Genomic DNA, 18,530 nt, shown 5'->3' with positions numbered 1-18,530 from the left:
TAAAAATATCAAAAAGGGAATATTTTCATTTTCATGTTATAGGTGAAGAAGATAGGGCACAGAATTTACAAAGATCAAATACTTAGTGAGTACTGGTAAAAATATTAAGATCAATGCACATATTCAAGCAAGTTAGCTATATTAGTTTATATCTCTAGTTGGGCAAAATCATATTCATATAAAAATAACATGATGAATAAGTTGAGGGCAATACTAAGGCAATAAATGATAAATGAAAAAATCATTCTAGGTTCGTAGCTAAGGAAGTGTGTAAGATATGAAACTAAAAGTTGATTCAAAGTTGTTTTTAGCTTTTTAACAAGAAAAAAATAAATAATACCAAAATCCATATGTACTCTTTTGAGTGTATAATAGATATAATTTTATTACATATAAAATATATATAGAAAAATGCAAAAATCCCAGAGGATCTTTTCAAATAGAGTAGTTTTTTTTAAAAAATAAACTGGGGTTTATTTCTTAATTAAAACAGAAAAAAATCCCAAAAAGCAAAGTCTGGCTACCTATCTACATAAAGCAATATCTGATGACCTATATACCAATCTTAAAATAATGCAATATATTTCAAAGAATTTCAATTTAATAGTTTTTCTATAACCAAAATGATTTAATATTGGGAAATTATATTGAAAAATAACTTTTAATACGACAATTTGTCTTTTTAAAAAAATAATATCAAATTAGCTTTAATTTGCAGAAGAAGCACTATGTTTATTTTCCATGGCTCTGACAGGAGGCTTCCCCACTTAACCTTTCAGATTTTTATATTTACTACAATTACATTTTATACACTGAACTACAATTTTGAGAGATAATTTTCAAATGATACATAAAACAATCCACAGTAATAATTTCTGTTTGTTTCAGACTTGTTTTATCATGAACATAAGTATACTGATTACCTGTTGGCTCTTTGTGTATCTTATAGAACTTACCAAGCGGAAGGTCTGGGCCTTTAAAACGTTGAGATCAATAAAGTTTTCCTCATTGTCTGTCTCCTCTTCCTTAGAAGAATAAAAGTATTAAAAGTTAGTAACTATTAAAGTTTATTTAAACATGCATTCCAAATTTCACATATACACTCAAATAAAGACTAATTCAGAAAAGTGTATTAATAGCAGAATCAAAGGTGGAATAGGCATTATACATAAAGTAGGCAATAATATTAATAGCAGTTCATCTGTTTTGTTTTTTAGGTTTTGATAATGTTATTTTAAATAGAATAGTTTTTGTTTTAAATAAATGAAATATGCCTTTGGGGACAAAAATGAATGGAAGTTGAGATGATTATATTAAACGGAGTAAGAAAATAAAATACAATTATTTTAAAATACTTTTTATATTTAAAATACAATTATTAAATGATTTCACGCATATGCATAATAAAAGCAAAGAAACTTGTTAAAAACATCAAGACTCCTAGACTAGGTGAGAGCTATGTTTATTACTAGAGAGTTACATGGTTGGATACGGGGGTGTGGAGGGGGAGGCAAGGCAAGAAAGGAAAAAAAGGTACAGTATATGGAGTGGGATGACACTGTAAATTTGATAGTAGGTTAGTCTTTTTGCTTGTTTGTTTTTGGGCCACATCTGGTAGTTCTCAGGGCTTACTCCAGACTCTGTAGTCAAGGATCACTTCTTGCAGAGCTCAGGGGACCGACTGTATGGGATGCTAGGAATGAACCCAGGTGGGCTGCGTACAAGGCAAGCACCTTACTTGCTCTTTTATCATTCCACCCCAAGTGTTACTGAATTTGTCTGGAGAGAACAATACTGGCTTGGGGCCTCATCTCATTGTGTTTGGGGTTCCTCCTGGTTCTATGGTTAGGGCTCACTCCTGGCAGTGCTCAGGAGAATCAGGTGCAGTGCTGGGGATCACAATAGGGCTTGTGCATACAACAAAAGGCCTTACTGCTATACTGGCTAAATTGCCTATTCCACCTTTGATTCTGCTATCAGTCTTAATCACATGAATTTTTATAAAGCTAGACCTGTATTATTACATAGCACTAAAAAAAATGATAAACCAAAATAGAAATTTTTTTATATCACTAAAGAAAGAAACAGAGAGAATGGTACCACTGCTCTGAAACAAAGAATAAACACAAGAAAAAAGAAAAACAGTCCCAAGTGGAGTATCAACTAGAGAACTGATGGGATAATTGCAATATTTAAAAGTAAATTGGACAAAAGTGAGGTTGACAGGACAGATTGTTTTCATCTACTTAAGGATCAATAATAATGTTGAGCACATTTCTTATGTGCTCAAATTTAATATCTGGTTTATGACTCCTAGAGCTATTTATATATAATTAAGATTCAATTTCACATTTTATGTTAACTTCCTAGGGCAGTTCAGATGGACTCAGTACTGATTCCCAGGACTATTGTTATCAGAAGCAACTCTTGAAAGGTAATCCTTTCGTCAATACCAGCAAATACTGTATGAGCAGTTTCCATGAGAGTGTGAGAGAAAACGAAAACTTCCCCTTATTTTCAATGCTCTCTCTGGTGACAAGAGACAGAATGGGTGAGACAATTTAACAAGAGTATCCATAATAAAATCAACTGAGCTTAGCCCTCAAGTCTTACAAAGGAGAAAAAGGAGGGTAGTGAGGTGAATGGTGGGAAGAAGTAGGGAGGAGTCAGGGAGGAGAGAGATGGGGAGAGGAGAGTGGGAGGGGAGGGAGAGCAGGAGGGAGAGAGGGAGGAGAGAGGGAGGGAGGAAGGAATGAGGAAGGAAGGAAGAAAGGAAGGAAGGGAGGGGAGGGGGGGGAGGGAGGGAGGGAGCCTAACAGGTGGGTGCTGTTGGGTGAATGTTCCTATTGTAGAGCTGTAATAAATGATGCTTGGGTGACTGGAGAGATAGTACAGTAGGTTGGGTACTTTCTTTGCATACAGTCGGCCTGGGCTTGATCTCTGACACCGAACACCATTAGTGATCCCTGAGCCAGAAACAAAAGAACAACTAACTTTCTAGGTAATAAACATTAAGGTAATATATGAGAACTATGTTAATCTTCAGAAAACTAAATCTTCGCTCACATCTTTAGGGTATACAGAAACATAATAGGGGAATAATAAATGCCCAAAGACAATGGAAACAAAGAACATGAAAACCAGCATTCAGTAGGAAACATGCCACTTGAGGAGGCTGGGAGACAGGCCAGGAAGGGAGCAATGACTATGGTGGTGGGAAGGTCGTTAAGTTTTCTGTGTGAAACCCTAGCGGCAACACTACTATAAGCCACAAAGCAAACACTAACATTTTTTAAAAAGTGCCCCTCACAGAGGCAAGATGGTAGGTGGGAGGCAAATGAGGGTGGGAGGAAAATTGGTGGAGGGAAGTGGGCACTGGTGAAGGGACTGGCACTGAAACAATGTATCATATAAATCAAGTCATGAATAACTTTGAAATCACGTGGAGACTAAAAACCAAAAGAAAACAGAATCTTCAGAGAACTGTATTTTAGCTAGATATGATGTGCTATAAATGCAGATTCCAGATACTCAAGGGTTTCTTAAAAGGGGTACTGGAATACACATGTAGAAAATATTGATTGTTGGGGCTGGAGCAATAGCACAGCGGGTAGGGTATTTGCCTTGCATGTAGCCAGCCTAGATTCAATTCCCAGCATCCCATATGGTCACCAGAGCACTGCCAGGAGTAATTCCTGAGTGCATGAACCAGGAGTAACTCCTGTGCATTGCCGGGTGTGACCCAAAAAGAAAAAAAAAATTGATTGTTTATATTTCAAATCTTAAGCACAGACATAGATACACAACTTTGAAATGATACTCAGACTATTTTGTATTTGCATTCATGATTGCCTACTTTAAAAGGACATAGTAAATGACTGAAATCCCAATGATTCAGTGCACATGGGAGAAGAGTCAAGCTTATAATGCTTTTACAATAACCTAATCAGTACTATTTACATAGGCAATCAATATACACTTGCTGAATGACACTGGATTGAACCCTAGTAAGACAAAATTCTTTACTAATAGATATTAAAAGGGGAATTAAAGTTAAAAGCTATTGAGTACATTCAAAAGGAATTTGAATATGAAAACTTTTAGAAAGTATAGTTGTAAAATAAAGGGATTTTCAGCAAGATGGGGAATTAAAAATTTTGGACTCTCTTCCTCCTTCCATCCCTCCCTTTAACTAAATGGTCAACAAAATGAAATAGAAGAACCCTATGACTGGACCAGTGCCTGTTCAAGGAGAGACAGCGGTGCAAACTGGAGAAGACTTACTGGAGTAAGATAGAGAGGATCTTACTGGAGTAAGATCTCTGGTGTGATTTGCTAAAAGGAGTTAGAGTATGACTCAGCACAGCCAGAAATAAAAAAATACTGTCCTCAGGAGAGTGACCAGAGAGTGGGGAAGTTCCATGAAGACGCATTGGAGTAGCATATCTATTGACATTAGTGACTACAGATGCCAGACAACAGGCAAACAGCCAAGGAGCTAGAAGTAAAAAGAAGTCAGAGAGCACCCCAACAAAAGAATATAAAACAATCCTTTTGCCCGCTGATACCGTCTTTGTCCAGGATAGGGACTAACAATTTAATCTGACTCCCTGTGTGCAGTAAGATGAGTTTTATCCCGAAGTGGCCCCAACTATAGAATCAGTTGGGAATTGACTAATTCTATTTGTAGCCTCCTCACACTTCAAGAAGCTCCTCTCTACATCTGATCTTGGGTTAAGAAGTACAGTAGTAGTAGCCAGACCTAGAACTATCACAGGGACTGTGTTCATTTATGGTCTGCCCTGCCTGTAGCCCAGGGGTTTCCAAACTTATTATTTTTTTTGTAGGAGTACTGCTATTTATTCAGCCATTGATTAGCTAATTGAATTGGGCATTAACTATTCCTTAATTTATTTATTTTTTTGTTTTATATTTATTTATTGAATCACTGTGGGAAAAGTTACTAAGCTTTCAGGTTTAAGTCTCGGTCATACAATGATCAAACACCCTTCCCTTCACCAGTACTCATTCTTCACCACCAAGAACCCCAGTATACCCCCCCTCCCACCCCTCCAAATGCCTGTGAGGCAGATGATTTCTACTTAACTCTTCTCTACATTGATTACATTATTTCAACAAAAGATGCACCATTATTGTTTAGAATTTCCCCCCAAACAATCAGAATTGCTGAAAAGGATTGTGAAATATTTTGTTTTCTATAGCTGGTTATGAGAATCATATAATGTCACACGGACACGATTTTGGATTTCTGCAAAGAGCCAGATAATTACGAGATTGGTTTCTGTGTGTCTGCTGTTATGGCCGTGCTGGAGAGCCGCTCGTGGGGGGCAACTCGTGACCTCGGTAGGGCGTGAAGGACGTGTGGGTATCACCCCCCTTCCCCTGAGACTGTCCTTGCCCCATCACTGCTGGCTCGTACCTGGCTTTCCTATAAGCTCTGAGCCGGCAGCCACCTTGTATCAGTCCAGATGCATTTCTGCCAAAAGCCACTGGGTTTCAAGATTTGTTTCTAAATCTCTGGTATCATGGCTATTAATCAGCTTGATCAGGAGCCAGAGAGGCCGTTTGTAGGCGGCGACTCGGGGTTTCGTTGGAATGGGGATAAAGAGTCGGCTCAACCCCCATGTGGTGAGGCACCGTGTGTCTCGTCACTGCAGGTCCAAACCTGACTGTCCTGTGGCCTCTGGAGGATGGTGGTCACCAGGCCGCCAGGGGAACAGGCCAAGGCACGAAACCTATTCCCACGTGGAGTGGCACAGCCCCAGTAACCTACTGCAGGAACAAGACGCATTTCTGCCAAAAGCCTTTGGGTTCCGAGATTCGTTTCTGCAACTCTGGGATCATGGCCATTAAGCAGTTTGATCAGGAACCAGAGAGGCCATGTCTCCAATTATATAGCTGAGCCGGAGGTGGTTTGTGGGTGTATCTCCCACATACCTAACTTTTGGTCCTTTATTTTCTTGGTAAACTTTGTCCCAAGGTTTTCGGGTATGTCCAAAGGCACAGCAGCAATTTTGGGGTATCTGAAAGTCTGACGTTGCCATCAGGCTGCTAATGCATTCACCTCACAGGTACAGACTGAACTGCTGGCGGCATCCAAACTTATTGAACCTACTTTCTCCTTTTCAGAAAAAGTCACTAAATGACCCCACTCTCTGAAATCTACTTTCTTTAATTAAACAGTTCACGGGTCACGGTCCTCCTATTGTTCATTGATTTGCTCGAGCGAGCCCAGTAACGTCTCCTTCGTGAGACTTGTTGTTACTGTGTTTGGCATATTGAATACGTCACGGAGAGCTTGCCAGGCTCTGCCGTGTGGGCAAGATACTCTTGGTAGCTTGCCAGGCTCTCCGAGAGGGGCGGAGGAATCGAACTCGGGTCGGCCATGTTGGGTGCTTGCAAGGCGAACGCCCTACCCGCTGTGCTATCGCTCCAGCCCTAATTAAACAGACAAACAAAAAATGCTTCTGAACAGTGCCCAAACTACCATTGTCCTCTGGATTATTCCAGTAGGCATCCTTCTCTCAGTGTTTGGTATCACGACTCAGAAAACACTACTCTTGTTGGAGCCTAGAGCATCAAAACGTAAAGACTGAAGTCCAAAATGGCAACTCCTAGATCACTCCTCTTTCTACAATCATCCTAAGAAGCTGCTAAGCCTACAAATCAAGAATAGACTATAGTGAAAAAAGGATTGATAATCCAAAAAAGCTATAGATAGCAAAATTGACCTAGTGGAGAGGAAAGCTTCAAGTCTCTGCACCCTCACAGGTTGGACACTAACAGTCCCTTGGGTGGCTTGAATGTGTGGTTCCCTCAGCAATCTACCCCGTAATTCACTGCTTTAGTTTCTTCCCTCTGGGAACTGCAGACCTCCAATCATCCACATAGATCCAGTATTGTCAGTATATAAAGCCACAGATACTGAAGTATCTGGATTACCTCCTACAGTTCACCAATCTGATATAAGCCAAGAACAGAGAGCATTCAACTCACACAAAGTCATTAATATACAAAGGGGGGAAAAAAGGTAACAGACACATCTGTGTGTGTGTGTGTGTGTGTGTGTGTGTGTGTGTGTGTGTGATTTCTGGTATCACTTTCGGTGCCTGAAGCCCTGCAGGAGTGATCTCTGAGTACAGAGCTAGGAGTCAGCTGTAAGCACTGCTGGGTGTGCACCCTCCACCTCTCCCCAACCCCTCAAAACAAAAAAACTGTAAAAAAAAACCCTCAAAAAATATAGCCGAGTTAAAGACTAAATTACAGGCGCTTACAAATAAACCAAAAGAAGCAGTTAAAGGCGGTGAATTGGAAAGTATGGCATAGGTCCCAGTAAAAGAAAGAAAATATTCTAGTTGAAAAAAATTATAGCTGAGAATTTGGTTAATTTGGGAAGAAAACTAAATATCCAAATACATGAAGCTTAAAGAGTTCTAATACCAAAAAATACCCCCCAAATATATGACATATTAAAAACTAAAGAGTAACAGAATACTACAACTACCCAGTAAAAAATATATTTCACTTAAGGGTATCCTCATCAGATTATGTGGATTTTTTTCCACAGAAATTATACAAAACTGAAGATAATAGCTTGAGATGTTCAAAGTTCTGAATAAAAAGGGTTTTCAACCATGAATAGAGTATCCTGACAGATTATTACTTTTTGTAGGAGAGTGGATAGTTTTATAAACAAATAAATAAATAAATAAATAAATTCATCCTTGCAAGAAATATTCTCTTCAAATGATAGTAATTTTACCTTAAAGCCATAGAAGCACCAAAGTACATTAAGCAACTATTATTAGAAATAGAGATATTGATAATAATACAACAAATGGGATTTTTGTCATGCCATTTACAACTATGAGTAGGTCATTAAACAGAATAAGAAAAAGTGAACAAGTACTGTTCTCCCATTGTTCATCGATTTGATCGAGCGGGCACCAGTAACATCTCACAACAAATTGTGAGACTTCTTGTTAATGTTTTTGGCATACCGAATAGGTCATGGGTAGCTTGCCAGGCTTTGCCGTGCAGGTGAGATACTCTGGGTGGCTTGCCGCGCTCTCCGAGAGGGGCGGAGGAATCGAACTTGGGTCGGCCATGTTGGCTGCATGCAAGGCAAACACCCTACCCGCTGTGCTATCGCTCCAGTCCAAGAAAAAGTAGTAAGCAGTATTTCTGAAAAGAGGTAGACCACAAAACAAATGGGTATAATAGACTTTTTATAGAACTTTTCACTATAAGAGTCGAATATTTTTCAAGGCACATGGAACTTCATCAAGACTTTCACATTTTGGGGCCAGAGCGATAGTACAGTGGGTAGGGCATTTGTCTTGCACATGGCCGACCCAGGCTTGATCCCCAGCATCCCATATGGTCCTCTGAGCACCGCCAGGAGTGATTCCTTAGTGCAGAGCCAGTAGTAACCTTTGAGTATCGCCAGGTGTGATCCAAAAAGCCAAAAAAAAAAAAACTTTCAATTTTTTTCTTATGTTGCTATAAAAATATCAATAGGCTTATAAAGACTGAAATACAAAGTAACTTTTCTGCTACAATGCTAAACATTAGAACTCAGCAGAGAAAGAAAATGAGATGTGTATTCAATTTCATTTTTTGCATGTGGCTTGTCAATTTTTCCAGCACCATTTAAAGAGGGATTCATTTTATTAATTCATGCACTCAGCTCTTTGTCATAGATTAAAACATCCATAGTTCTGAGGGTTTATCTCTGGACTCTCTATTCTATTCCAGTTTTCTGATAGTCTATCTTCATTCTAGCACCATACCATTTTGATTACAACAGCTTTACATTATATAAATCAGGAAACACAATACCCCCCACTTCTTTTTTTTCTCAAAGTGGCTTTGGCTATTTGGGAAGTTTTATGATTCAAAAATAAATTTAACAGAATGTGCTCTAAGTCACGGAAGAATGTCATTGGAATTTTGATGGCAACCACATTCAGTCTGTATAATGCTTTTGTTACTGCTGGCACAGGCTCTTGACCTCAAACAGCTTAAAACTGAAAGCAAGAAACAAGAGACATCATGGCTGAATTCATTTAAGATGAGAAAGAGGAATGCAAGAACATTTCTGAGACAGAGGAAGGGTCCACTTTAATCAGAATCCCCAAGGTTAAGTAAAACCTTCTTTTCTATCTTTTTAACTCTGGGGATGGGTGACAGGCTAATGCTTTTCATTAGGCTCAAGTATGCAAGACAGGGCTGTGAGGAAGAGTAGGATGTTTCAGAAAATTATATTTTGCATATTTTGGGCTCATCCTCGTGGCATGCCTTACCAATATATTTTTCTTTAGGGCCATTCTTTCTAATCCTACTATTCCCCTATCTTACTATTCTCCCTGTTCTCTTTTGTCATGTCATTTTGACAATGTTAATTCATCAAATCCATGGACAAGAAATATTTTTTCCTGGTGTCCTCTTCCATTTCTTTCAATAGTGATTTATAATTTCCAATGTTTGAGGTCTTTAACATCTTTCCTTTGATTCCTAGGCATATGATATTTTAAGTATCTTAAACTGAGAAATCTTGATTTCTTTCTTTTCTAGTTCTTTATTTGCACATAGAGAATTCTGCATGTTGATTTTTGTAGCCTGCTTCTTTGCTGCACTGGTATACTGTTTCTATATGTTTTATTTTGGGAGGGGGTGCTCATAAGCACACCAAGGACATCATAGATGCCAGGCACCAAGGATGCCAAGCTCTTTGGGTTCCATAGTGCCAGGAGTTATGTGGGCCAGTCTGTTAGTGCTGGGGACATCCAGGGTTGCACTGTGTGATGCTGGGAAACCATGTAGTGCCAGGAATCGAATCAAGTGGAGCACAAAAGGCATGCATCCTAAATTCTTCCAGTCCCACTTAGATTTTTAGTGCAGTCTTTGGGTCTTCAATGTACACGATCATATCATCTGCATTATAGTGATAATTTATTTTTCTATTTTCATTGTTTTCCTTCTTCAATTGTAGCAGCGATAACTTTTATTTAATCAGTGATAATTTTTAAGGTTTTACTGAATAAAACTGGAGAAAGTGGGTATCCTGTGCTTTATGCCTGATCTCATAGGGAAAGCACAGGTTTTTTGCCTTTTAGTATGATGTTGATTGTGGGTTTGTTGTAAAAGACTGTTCTAACTTGAATAGGAGGAGCATTCTTTCAGGGTTAGAGCAACAGTACAGTGTGTAGGGCATTTGTCTTGCATACAGCTGACTCGGGTTCCATCCCCAGCATCCCACTTGGTCCCTTAAGCTCACCAGGATTAATTTCTGAGCCAGAAGCAATCCTAAGCATTGCTGGGTGTGAAGCATTGCTGGGTGTGACCCAAAAACCTAAAAACAAAACAAAAAAAACCAACGTTCCCCCTCCCCACCAACCCAGCATTCTTCTATCCCTATTTTGTTGGTGACTTTTTTTTTTTTTGCTTTTTGGGTCACACCCAGCAATGCACAGTGGTTACTCCTGGCTCTACGCTCAGGGGACCATATGGGATGCTGGGTATCGAACCTGGGTCAGCTGTGTGCAAGGCAAACAACCTACCCGCTGGGCTATTGCTCCAACCCCTATTGAGTGATTTTTTAAATCATGAATGGATGTTCATGAATTTTGTCAAAAGTTTTCTCTGCATCAATTAATATATGATTTTTATCTTTCGATTTTTTACATGGTGTAATTATTTTGTATATGCTAAACCATATTTTTATCCATGTAATGAACTGATCATACTATTTGATCCTTTTGATTTATTGTTGTTTCTGTTTGCTAAGGTTTCACTGAGGAATTCTGAATTTATATTCATCAGGGATACTGATCTGTAATTTTTTTTAGTAGCATCTCTGTTTGCTTTTGGTATTTGGGAGAGAATGGTGTGTGTGTGTGTGTGTGTGTGAGAGAGAGAGAGAGAGAGAGAGAGAGAGAGAGATGTATGTATTTGGTTTGGGGGGCACATACTGCAGTGCTCATTACTTACTACTGGCTCTGGAAGAACTATTTCACTATGATAGGAATGCTGTCTGGTTCAGCTTCTATGGAAAAAAGTATGGAAAGTTCTCAAAAACAGAGCCTTTATATGATCCAGCAATTCTAAGTGTTGCCATCTACCCCCAAAATGCAAAAACATTAATTTGAAAAGATATATGCACACCCATATTCACTGAAGTGCTTAGTAGCCAGGATATGGAAACAACCTAAATTCAAAAGACAGATATTTGAATAAAGAATTTGTGGTATATATACACAATGAAGTACTATGTAGCCATAAGACAATATAAAATCATGCAGTTCACTAATACTTTAATGGAACTGAAGGGCATCATGTTAGAGCAGGTAAATATTGGATGATCTCATTCATCTATGCTATAGAGTGATAACAAAAGGGAATCAAAGCAATCAAGGATGGCAAACCCTTAGTCCTAGATTACAGGACTGAAAATGCCAAGTAAGTCAGAGACTGGGTAGTGGGGAATGATTGTGGTGGACTGAATGTAACAAACATAAGGATATTGGTGGAGAATATTGGGCAGTTTGGGGGAGTGAGGTGAGGGAACACATATCACTTAATCACTTGACTTCCCGTTATTCGTTGATTTGCTCGAGCGGGCGCCAGTAACGTCTCCATTTATCCCTGTTGCATGTTAGTGTAGCCCAATGGCGTCTGTTCGTTCTAGAAACATGAAGAGCCCCAAACTGATCGTTCACGATCTTGATGAAGAAGTCTGACCATCTGGTAGGAGTAGGTGGGCGGCCACGCGGTCTTTTGACATCCCATGTAATCCAGTCGGTAACGGCTCTAGTCCAGCGGTCGTCTCTAAATCTCATTACGTGCCCTGCCCACTGTGCTATCACTCCAGCCCTGAAGCTATTTTTTCAACACTCTTGAAGGCCTTCCATGCTGCTCTCTTCCTCCTGCCCAGCTCAGGTGCCAGGTTGTTCCTCATGTTGAATTCTAGACCGAGGTATACGTAACTGTTGCATTCAGAGATGTTCATTCCGTTGAGAGCAAATGGAAAGTCAGGAACTAGTCCGTTTTTCATAAACATTGTCTTCATGAGATTCAGCTGCAGTCCGATCTTTCCACACTCACGGATGAAGTTGGCCAGCATTTGTGCCGCTTGGCTAATGTTTGGTGTTATTAAAACAATGTCACCAGCAAAGCGGAGGTGGTGTAGTTGCTGACTTTTTATCTTCACTCCCATTCCTTCTCATTCCAGTCATCACATGATGTTCTTGAGGGTGGCACTGAAGAGTTTCGGTGAAATAGTATCACCCTGCCGAACCCCTCTCTTGACATCAATGATTACATCTTTGTAGAATGGTGAAATCCTGGTAGTGAATCCGTAATACAGCTTACGGAAGATCCTGATGTATTGAGTTTGAATGCCTGATTGGCTAGGGCTTCAATGACTGCTTCCGTCTCAACAGAATCAAAGGCCTTCATATATCAAAATAAAACTCTTTAGGGGCCGTAGCGATAGAACAGTGGGTAGGGTGTTTGCCTTGCATGTAGCCGACCTAGATTCAATTCCTGGCATCCCATATGATCCTCCGAGCACTGCCAGGAGTAATTCCTGAGTTGAGAGCCAGGAGTAACCCCTGAGCATTGCTGGATGTAAGCAAAAAAAAAAAAAGATAATAATAAAAAATATATTTAATTACTACTGCAAACATGTTACCCAAACTATAACAATTTTTGAAAAGATTTTGCCAAGGTGGGTTCTGGGTGAGAGGGTGGTAAGAGAACTTGAAACACTGATGAAGGAATGTTGACACTGGTGGTGGGTGTGGTGTTGGAGCACTATGCCTGAAACTCTATTATTAACAGCATTATAAATCATGGTATCCAAATAATAACTCAGGAGAGGAGGGCATAAAACTCAGAAAACCTCAAACATGTGGAGACTAAATAATATGCTTCTCAGGAAGCACTTGAAATAACAAAGAAATGAAGATATCTTAAGAATATTGAGACAATGAAAACAAGTTATCAGAATTTATAGGCTATAACAAAAATTCTACTAAGAAAAATTAATAGACAATCAGGTTTCAAAGGAAACAAGAGGAATCACAATATAAAAGTATAGCTAAAAGTATCCAGATAAAGCTAACAAAATCAATCGGAGAAAATAATAAAACTTTGAGTGAAAATAAATGAATGGAAATTTCAAAAACAGAAAAGATCAAAGAAATCTTGGATCAGAGAATGATTTTTTTAAAAAGATTCATAAAATCAATAAGCTTTATACTTGTAGAAAAGACAGAAAACATGAATAGAATCAGAAATGAAAGAGGAGAAATTACATATCATAGAAATAAGATTAAAGGAGGCTTCTTTGAATAACTATGTGCCAAAAAATTTGATAATCTAAAAGAAACAAATATAGCTTGGAATAAATACAACATAAAAAATATAAACCAAAAACTGAAACAAAAAACAGAAAAGTAGAGTCAACCAATTACTTAGTATAAAAATTCAAACAGCAATCAAAGACTTCCCCCCACAACAAAAAGTCAGATGGCATTTGCTGTGAAATTTACCAAATCTGTAATAAAGGAACTTAAGCTTATTCTTTTCAGTCTTTTCAAAAAAATCAAAGAAAAAATACACCCTATACATTTTATGAAGCTAACATTACCTTGGTACAAAACTAGACAAGGGCATTACACACAAACACACACACACACACACACACACACACACGAAAGAAAAACTACGAATATCTCTGATGAACAGATGCAAAAAATTTCAGCACAATACTAGCAAATCAAAATCAACAATGCACTGAAAGAATAATACATCAAGACAAAGTGGGATGTATTCTAGGCACAAACAAATGTGGTTCAACATATGCTAATCAATGTAGCACACTATTACCAATAAAAGAAAAAATAAAACTATCCATTGCTATGAAGCAAGCATTTGACAAGACTCAGCACCAATTTACAAAAGCAATAAAACGGGGCAGAAGAAACATATTTCACAATAATAAAGTCACAGTTAATACCGCACTCAAATGACAAAAACAAAGCTTTTCTGTAATATCAGAAACAGGATCAGGCTATTCATGATCACTATTTCTATTTACATTAGCATGAAAGGTCTTTAACACAACAATTATGTAACAAGATATCAAAGAAATCTAAATCAGAAAAAAATTTAAAACTATTATTTGAGCTATCTATCTATTTATCTCCCTAAAGATAGAGGAAAAGTAAAAACAATAAACAATAAACAAAACAATAAACAATAAACAAAAAGTAAACAATAAACAATAAACATGGTAAAGTGCCTACTTTCAAAATCAACATGCAAAAAAAGCTTCATCCCTACATGAAAAGCTTTTTTTTTGTTTGTTTTTACAATTGCATCCAGAAGAACTAATGGGAATAATTTTAACAAAGGAATTGAATGATCTATACAATGAAAAATACAAAATGTTGTTTAAAGAAAGACAACAAGATATCGAGAGATGGAAAAGATAGTTCCTTTACAAGTTTTGTTACAATGGAGTGAAAATGTCTATTCTACATATTTAATAGAATCCAAATGAAATTTTCAGTAATATTTTAAGGAATTTTATTTGAGACACCATGATTTACAATATTATTTTAAGAAGTACTTCAAGCATACAATGTTCTACTACCACATTCTTCACAAGTGTCCTCTCTTCAAACCACCACATTCCTCCACACCCACCATGTTAAGCTCAGTTCTGTATAAGAGTTCTCTGGTTCTGTTGCTTTTGACCATTTATTATTACTTTATTCTGCTTCTTAATACCCAAACAATTATTCAAAGTACATCACAATCTTAACTTAGTAGAAAAACCAAAAAACAAAACAAAACAACGGCCAATCTCCCACCCTCCTGCCAAAGAAATTAGGCACAATATTTTAATACTTATCCAGAGAGGTATTATGAAAAAAATGCTCATCCTCCATAATCAGGGAGATGCAAATAAAGACCAAAATGAGCTTCAACCTCACAGCTGTGAGAATGGCTATATTAAAAGCAGCAAATACAAGTGCTAAAAAGGGTGTGCAGAAAAAAAGAACTCTCATGAACTGTTGCAGCAATGCAAATCATTATAACTATTCTGCAAAATAATATGGAGTTTCCTTAAGAAGCTAAAGATAGAGATACTATATGATCTAACATACAGCACTTTGAATGGTTACTTGAAAAATATAAAAACACTAAGAAAAAGTTTTATCAAATCTTTATTACAATAATATTTACAACAGCTAAAATATGTAAGCAACCAATGGATCCATTATTAGAAATTAATAGACAAGGAAGATGTGCACATTCATACAATAGAATACAATTCAGCTATAAAATTTATGGGGAAAATTTGCCATTATCACACAATACAAGGACTCAGTGAATTAGAAATAAGACAAAATGAAAGACTAAGGGAAATATTTAATAACTTTACCTATGAACGTGACAAAAACCTAAGACTGATGGAAAGACCAAAAAAAAAAAAAAAGAAGACAAACCAGTGGACATTGATAACAGAAATATGTTAGCTGGAGAGAAGAGTGTGGAAGTGATAAATATGGTAGAGAACTGAGGAAAGAACGTAGGAAGAATAAAATATAAATGACATAGAAGATATAGTGATCATTTTACAGTTCATAAGCTCCACATTGATACTTGGGTAATATATAGAGTAAGATATGCAGGAATCCCAAAAGAGAATATTGCCTAAAGGACTACAAAGAAAAATTACTATAAAATATTTCATTTTTTAAAAAAATGTTTTTAGCTGCTGTTTATTTTAATCTTTTTTTTTTTACTGGTACATGGAGGAAAGCATAGGCAGAACCTTCCATGACACTGAAGTTAGAGGCATCTTCAAATATGAAACATTCCTGACCAAGCAAGTGGAAGCAAAAGTAAATAAACGGGGCTACATTAAACTAAGATGTTTCTGCTCCTCAAATAAAATAGTAACCAAGATACAGAGACAGTCCATGGATTGGGAAAAAATATTTACCCAATACCCATCAGATTAGGGATTAATATCAAAAATATATAAGGCACTGGTAGAACTTTACAACAAAAAAATACATATCCATCAAAAAATGGGGAGAAGAAATGAAAAGAAACTTCCACAAAGAAGAAATACAAATGACCCATGAAAAAAAGCACTACATCACTAACCATTAGGGAGATGCAAATCAAAACAATAATGAGATACTGTTATTCTCATTACACACCATAGTGACTGGCACACATCCAAAAGAACAAGAACAACCAGTACTGTTGTGGATATTCACTGTTGGTGGGAATGCTGACTGGTCCAGTCTTTTTCAAAAAACAATATGGCATTCCTCAAAAAACTAGAAATTGAGCTCCTATTTGACCCACCAATACCACTTCTGGGAATACTCTGGGGGCTCAAAACCATTAATCAGAAATACCATCTGCACTTCTATGTTCACTGTAGCACTATATAAAATAGCCTGAATCTGAAAACAACCTGAGTGCCTGAGAACAAACAACTGGATAAAGAAACTATGGTACATCAACACAATGGAATACACAGCTGTTAGGAAAAATGAAGTGTGAAATTTGCTTATAAGTGGATGATCATGGAGAGTATCATGCTGAGTGAAATGAATCAAAAGAAGAGAGACAGACATAGAACGACTGCACTCATCTGTGGGACATAAAAAAAAAAAACATAAAATGAGACTAATATCCAGGGACAGTAGAAACAAGGAATAGGAGGACGAATCAATGGATGGAAGCTTGCCACAAGTGGAAGGGCGAGGGAGGGCAGTTAGGATAGAGAAGGGACTACTATGACAATGATGTTTGAAATGATCACTCTAGACAACAACATGATAACCTCCTAGTATCTGTACTGCAAAACATAATGTCCTGAAGGGAGGGCTGGGAAGGAGGGAGGGAGGGAAGGAGAGAGAGAGGGAGAAGGAAAGGGAGAGGGAGAGAGGGAGGGAGGGGAAGAGAGAGAGGGAGGGAGAGAGAGAGAGAGAGAGAGAGAGAGAAGTGTCTTCCACAGAAGCAGGCTGGCATATGGGGAGGGTGGCAGGAGGGAAACTGGGGATACTGGTATACTGGTGCTGGCAAATATACACCGGTGAATGAATAGGTATTGGAACATTCTATGACTAAAAGCCAATCACGAACAAATTTGTAACTCTATCTCGTTATAATTCAAAAAATAAATAAAATTTTATTTTACTGCTTGAGGTTTCTGTGGTTTACAATACTGTTAATAATAGGTTTAGCACAGCGGTAGGGCGTTTGCCTTGCACGCAACCACATGGCCGACCCGAGTTCGATTTCTCCGCCCCTCTGGGAGAGCCCAGCAAGCTACCGAGAGTATCTCGCCCGCACGGCAGAGCCTGGCAAGCTCCCCGTGACGTATTCGATATGCCAAACACAGTAACAACGAAGTCTCCAATGGAGACATTACTGGGCCCGCTCGAGCAAATCAATGAACAACGGGAGGGCCTTTACCTTTCCCCTTACATAATTCCAGGCCACATCCTCCCCAAAGGACCTCAGTGGTCTTTCCTTTCAACTTCCCTACCCAACCCACAAACTAGTTATATCAGTTTTTCCACTGTGTTGTCTTTGGCCATTTGTCAGTAATTTGCCATTAATTTTTAAGTCCCATGTATGAAAAGATCATCCTATATATATCCATTTAAACTTTTTCATTTTTCAAGCTGAAACTTATGACCAGGAGACCAAAATCTAAAGTACCTAAAAATTATTGAATTTCTAGAAATCTCTAGATTTCTTCAAACTTTCTATAATGCTATTCTTGCAATTCTTCCCTTTACATATGCCAGTACTGCACTTTGTTTCTTGCCATCTGACACTTCATTAATAATGATCCACTTTGTTGAATAGTACCCAGAATAAACGTAATATGAAACTCTGACAACAACCATTTCTGTTGGTACAGTCTTTTTTAAAAAACTTTTTTATTGAATCACTGTGACAGATCATTACAAAGCTGCTCATGATTGAATTTCAGCCATACAGTATTCCAATACCCATCCCTTCACCAGAGTACATTTCCCAGCACCAGTGTCCCCAGGTTCCCTACCATTACCCCCCACCCCTCACTCCAGCCTGCCTCAAAGGCAGACTCCCCTCCCCTCCCTCCCCTCCCCTCCCCGCCCCTGCCCCCTCCTCTCCTCTCCCCTCCCCTCCCCACCCCTGCCCCCTCCTCTCCTCTCCTCTCCTCTGCTCTCCTCTCCTCTCCTCCCCTCCCTGCCCCCTCCCCTGCCTCCTCCCCCCTCCCCTCCCCTCCTCTCCTCCCCTTCTCTCCCCTCCCCTTCCCTCCCCTCTCCTCCTCTCTCTTTCTTTCCCTCCCTCCCTCCGCTTTTGGGAATTGTGGTTTGCAATACTGATACTGAAAGGTTATCAAGAATATCCCATTACCTACTTTTAACCCTTAGATCTTGTCCAGCGTGATCATTCCCAGCTATTATTGTCATACT

The 18,530-nt window shown here is 38.4% G+C and overlaps 1 protein-coding gene across 1 annotated transcript in view; it reads right to left on the bottom strand.

Moving 5' to 3' along the window:
• The window catches only part of IFT57 (intraflagellar transport 57), a 103,671-nt gene that overhangs the window by 59,416 nt on the left and 25,725 nt on the right, over positions 1-18,530 (bottom strand). Inside the window, exon 5 of the mRNA XM_056109317.1 lies at positions 957-1,025. Within this exon, the coding sequence (XP_055965292.1) occupies positions 957-1,025 (69 nt within the window). The remainder of the gene's footprint in view (positions 1-956; positions 1,026-18,530) is intronic.

This window comes from Sorex fumeus, unplaced genomic scaffold (assembly GCF_029834395.1).
Source record: "Sorex fumeus unplaced genomic scaffold, SorFum_2.1 ptg000265l, whole genome shotgun sequence".
NCBI classification, from domain to species: Eukaryota; Metazoa; Chordata; class Mammalia; order Eulipotyphla; family Soricidae; genus Sorex; species Sorex fumeus.
This window is presented reverse-complemented; position numbering and strand designations above follow the sequence as displayed.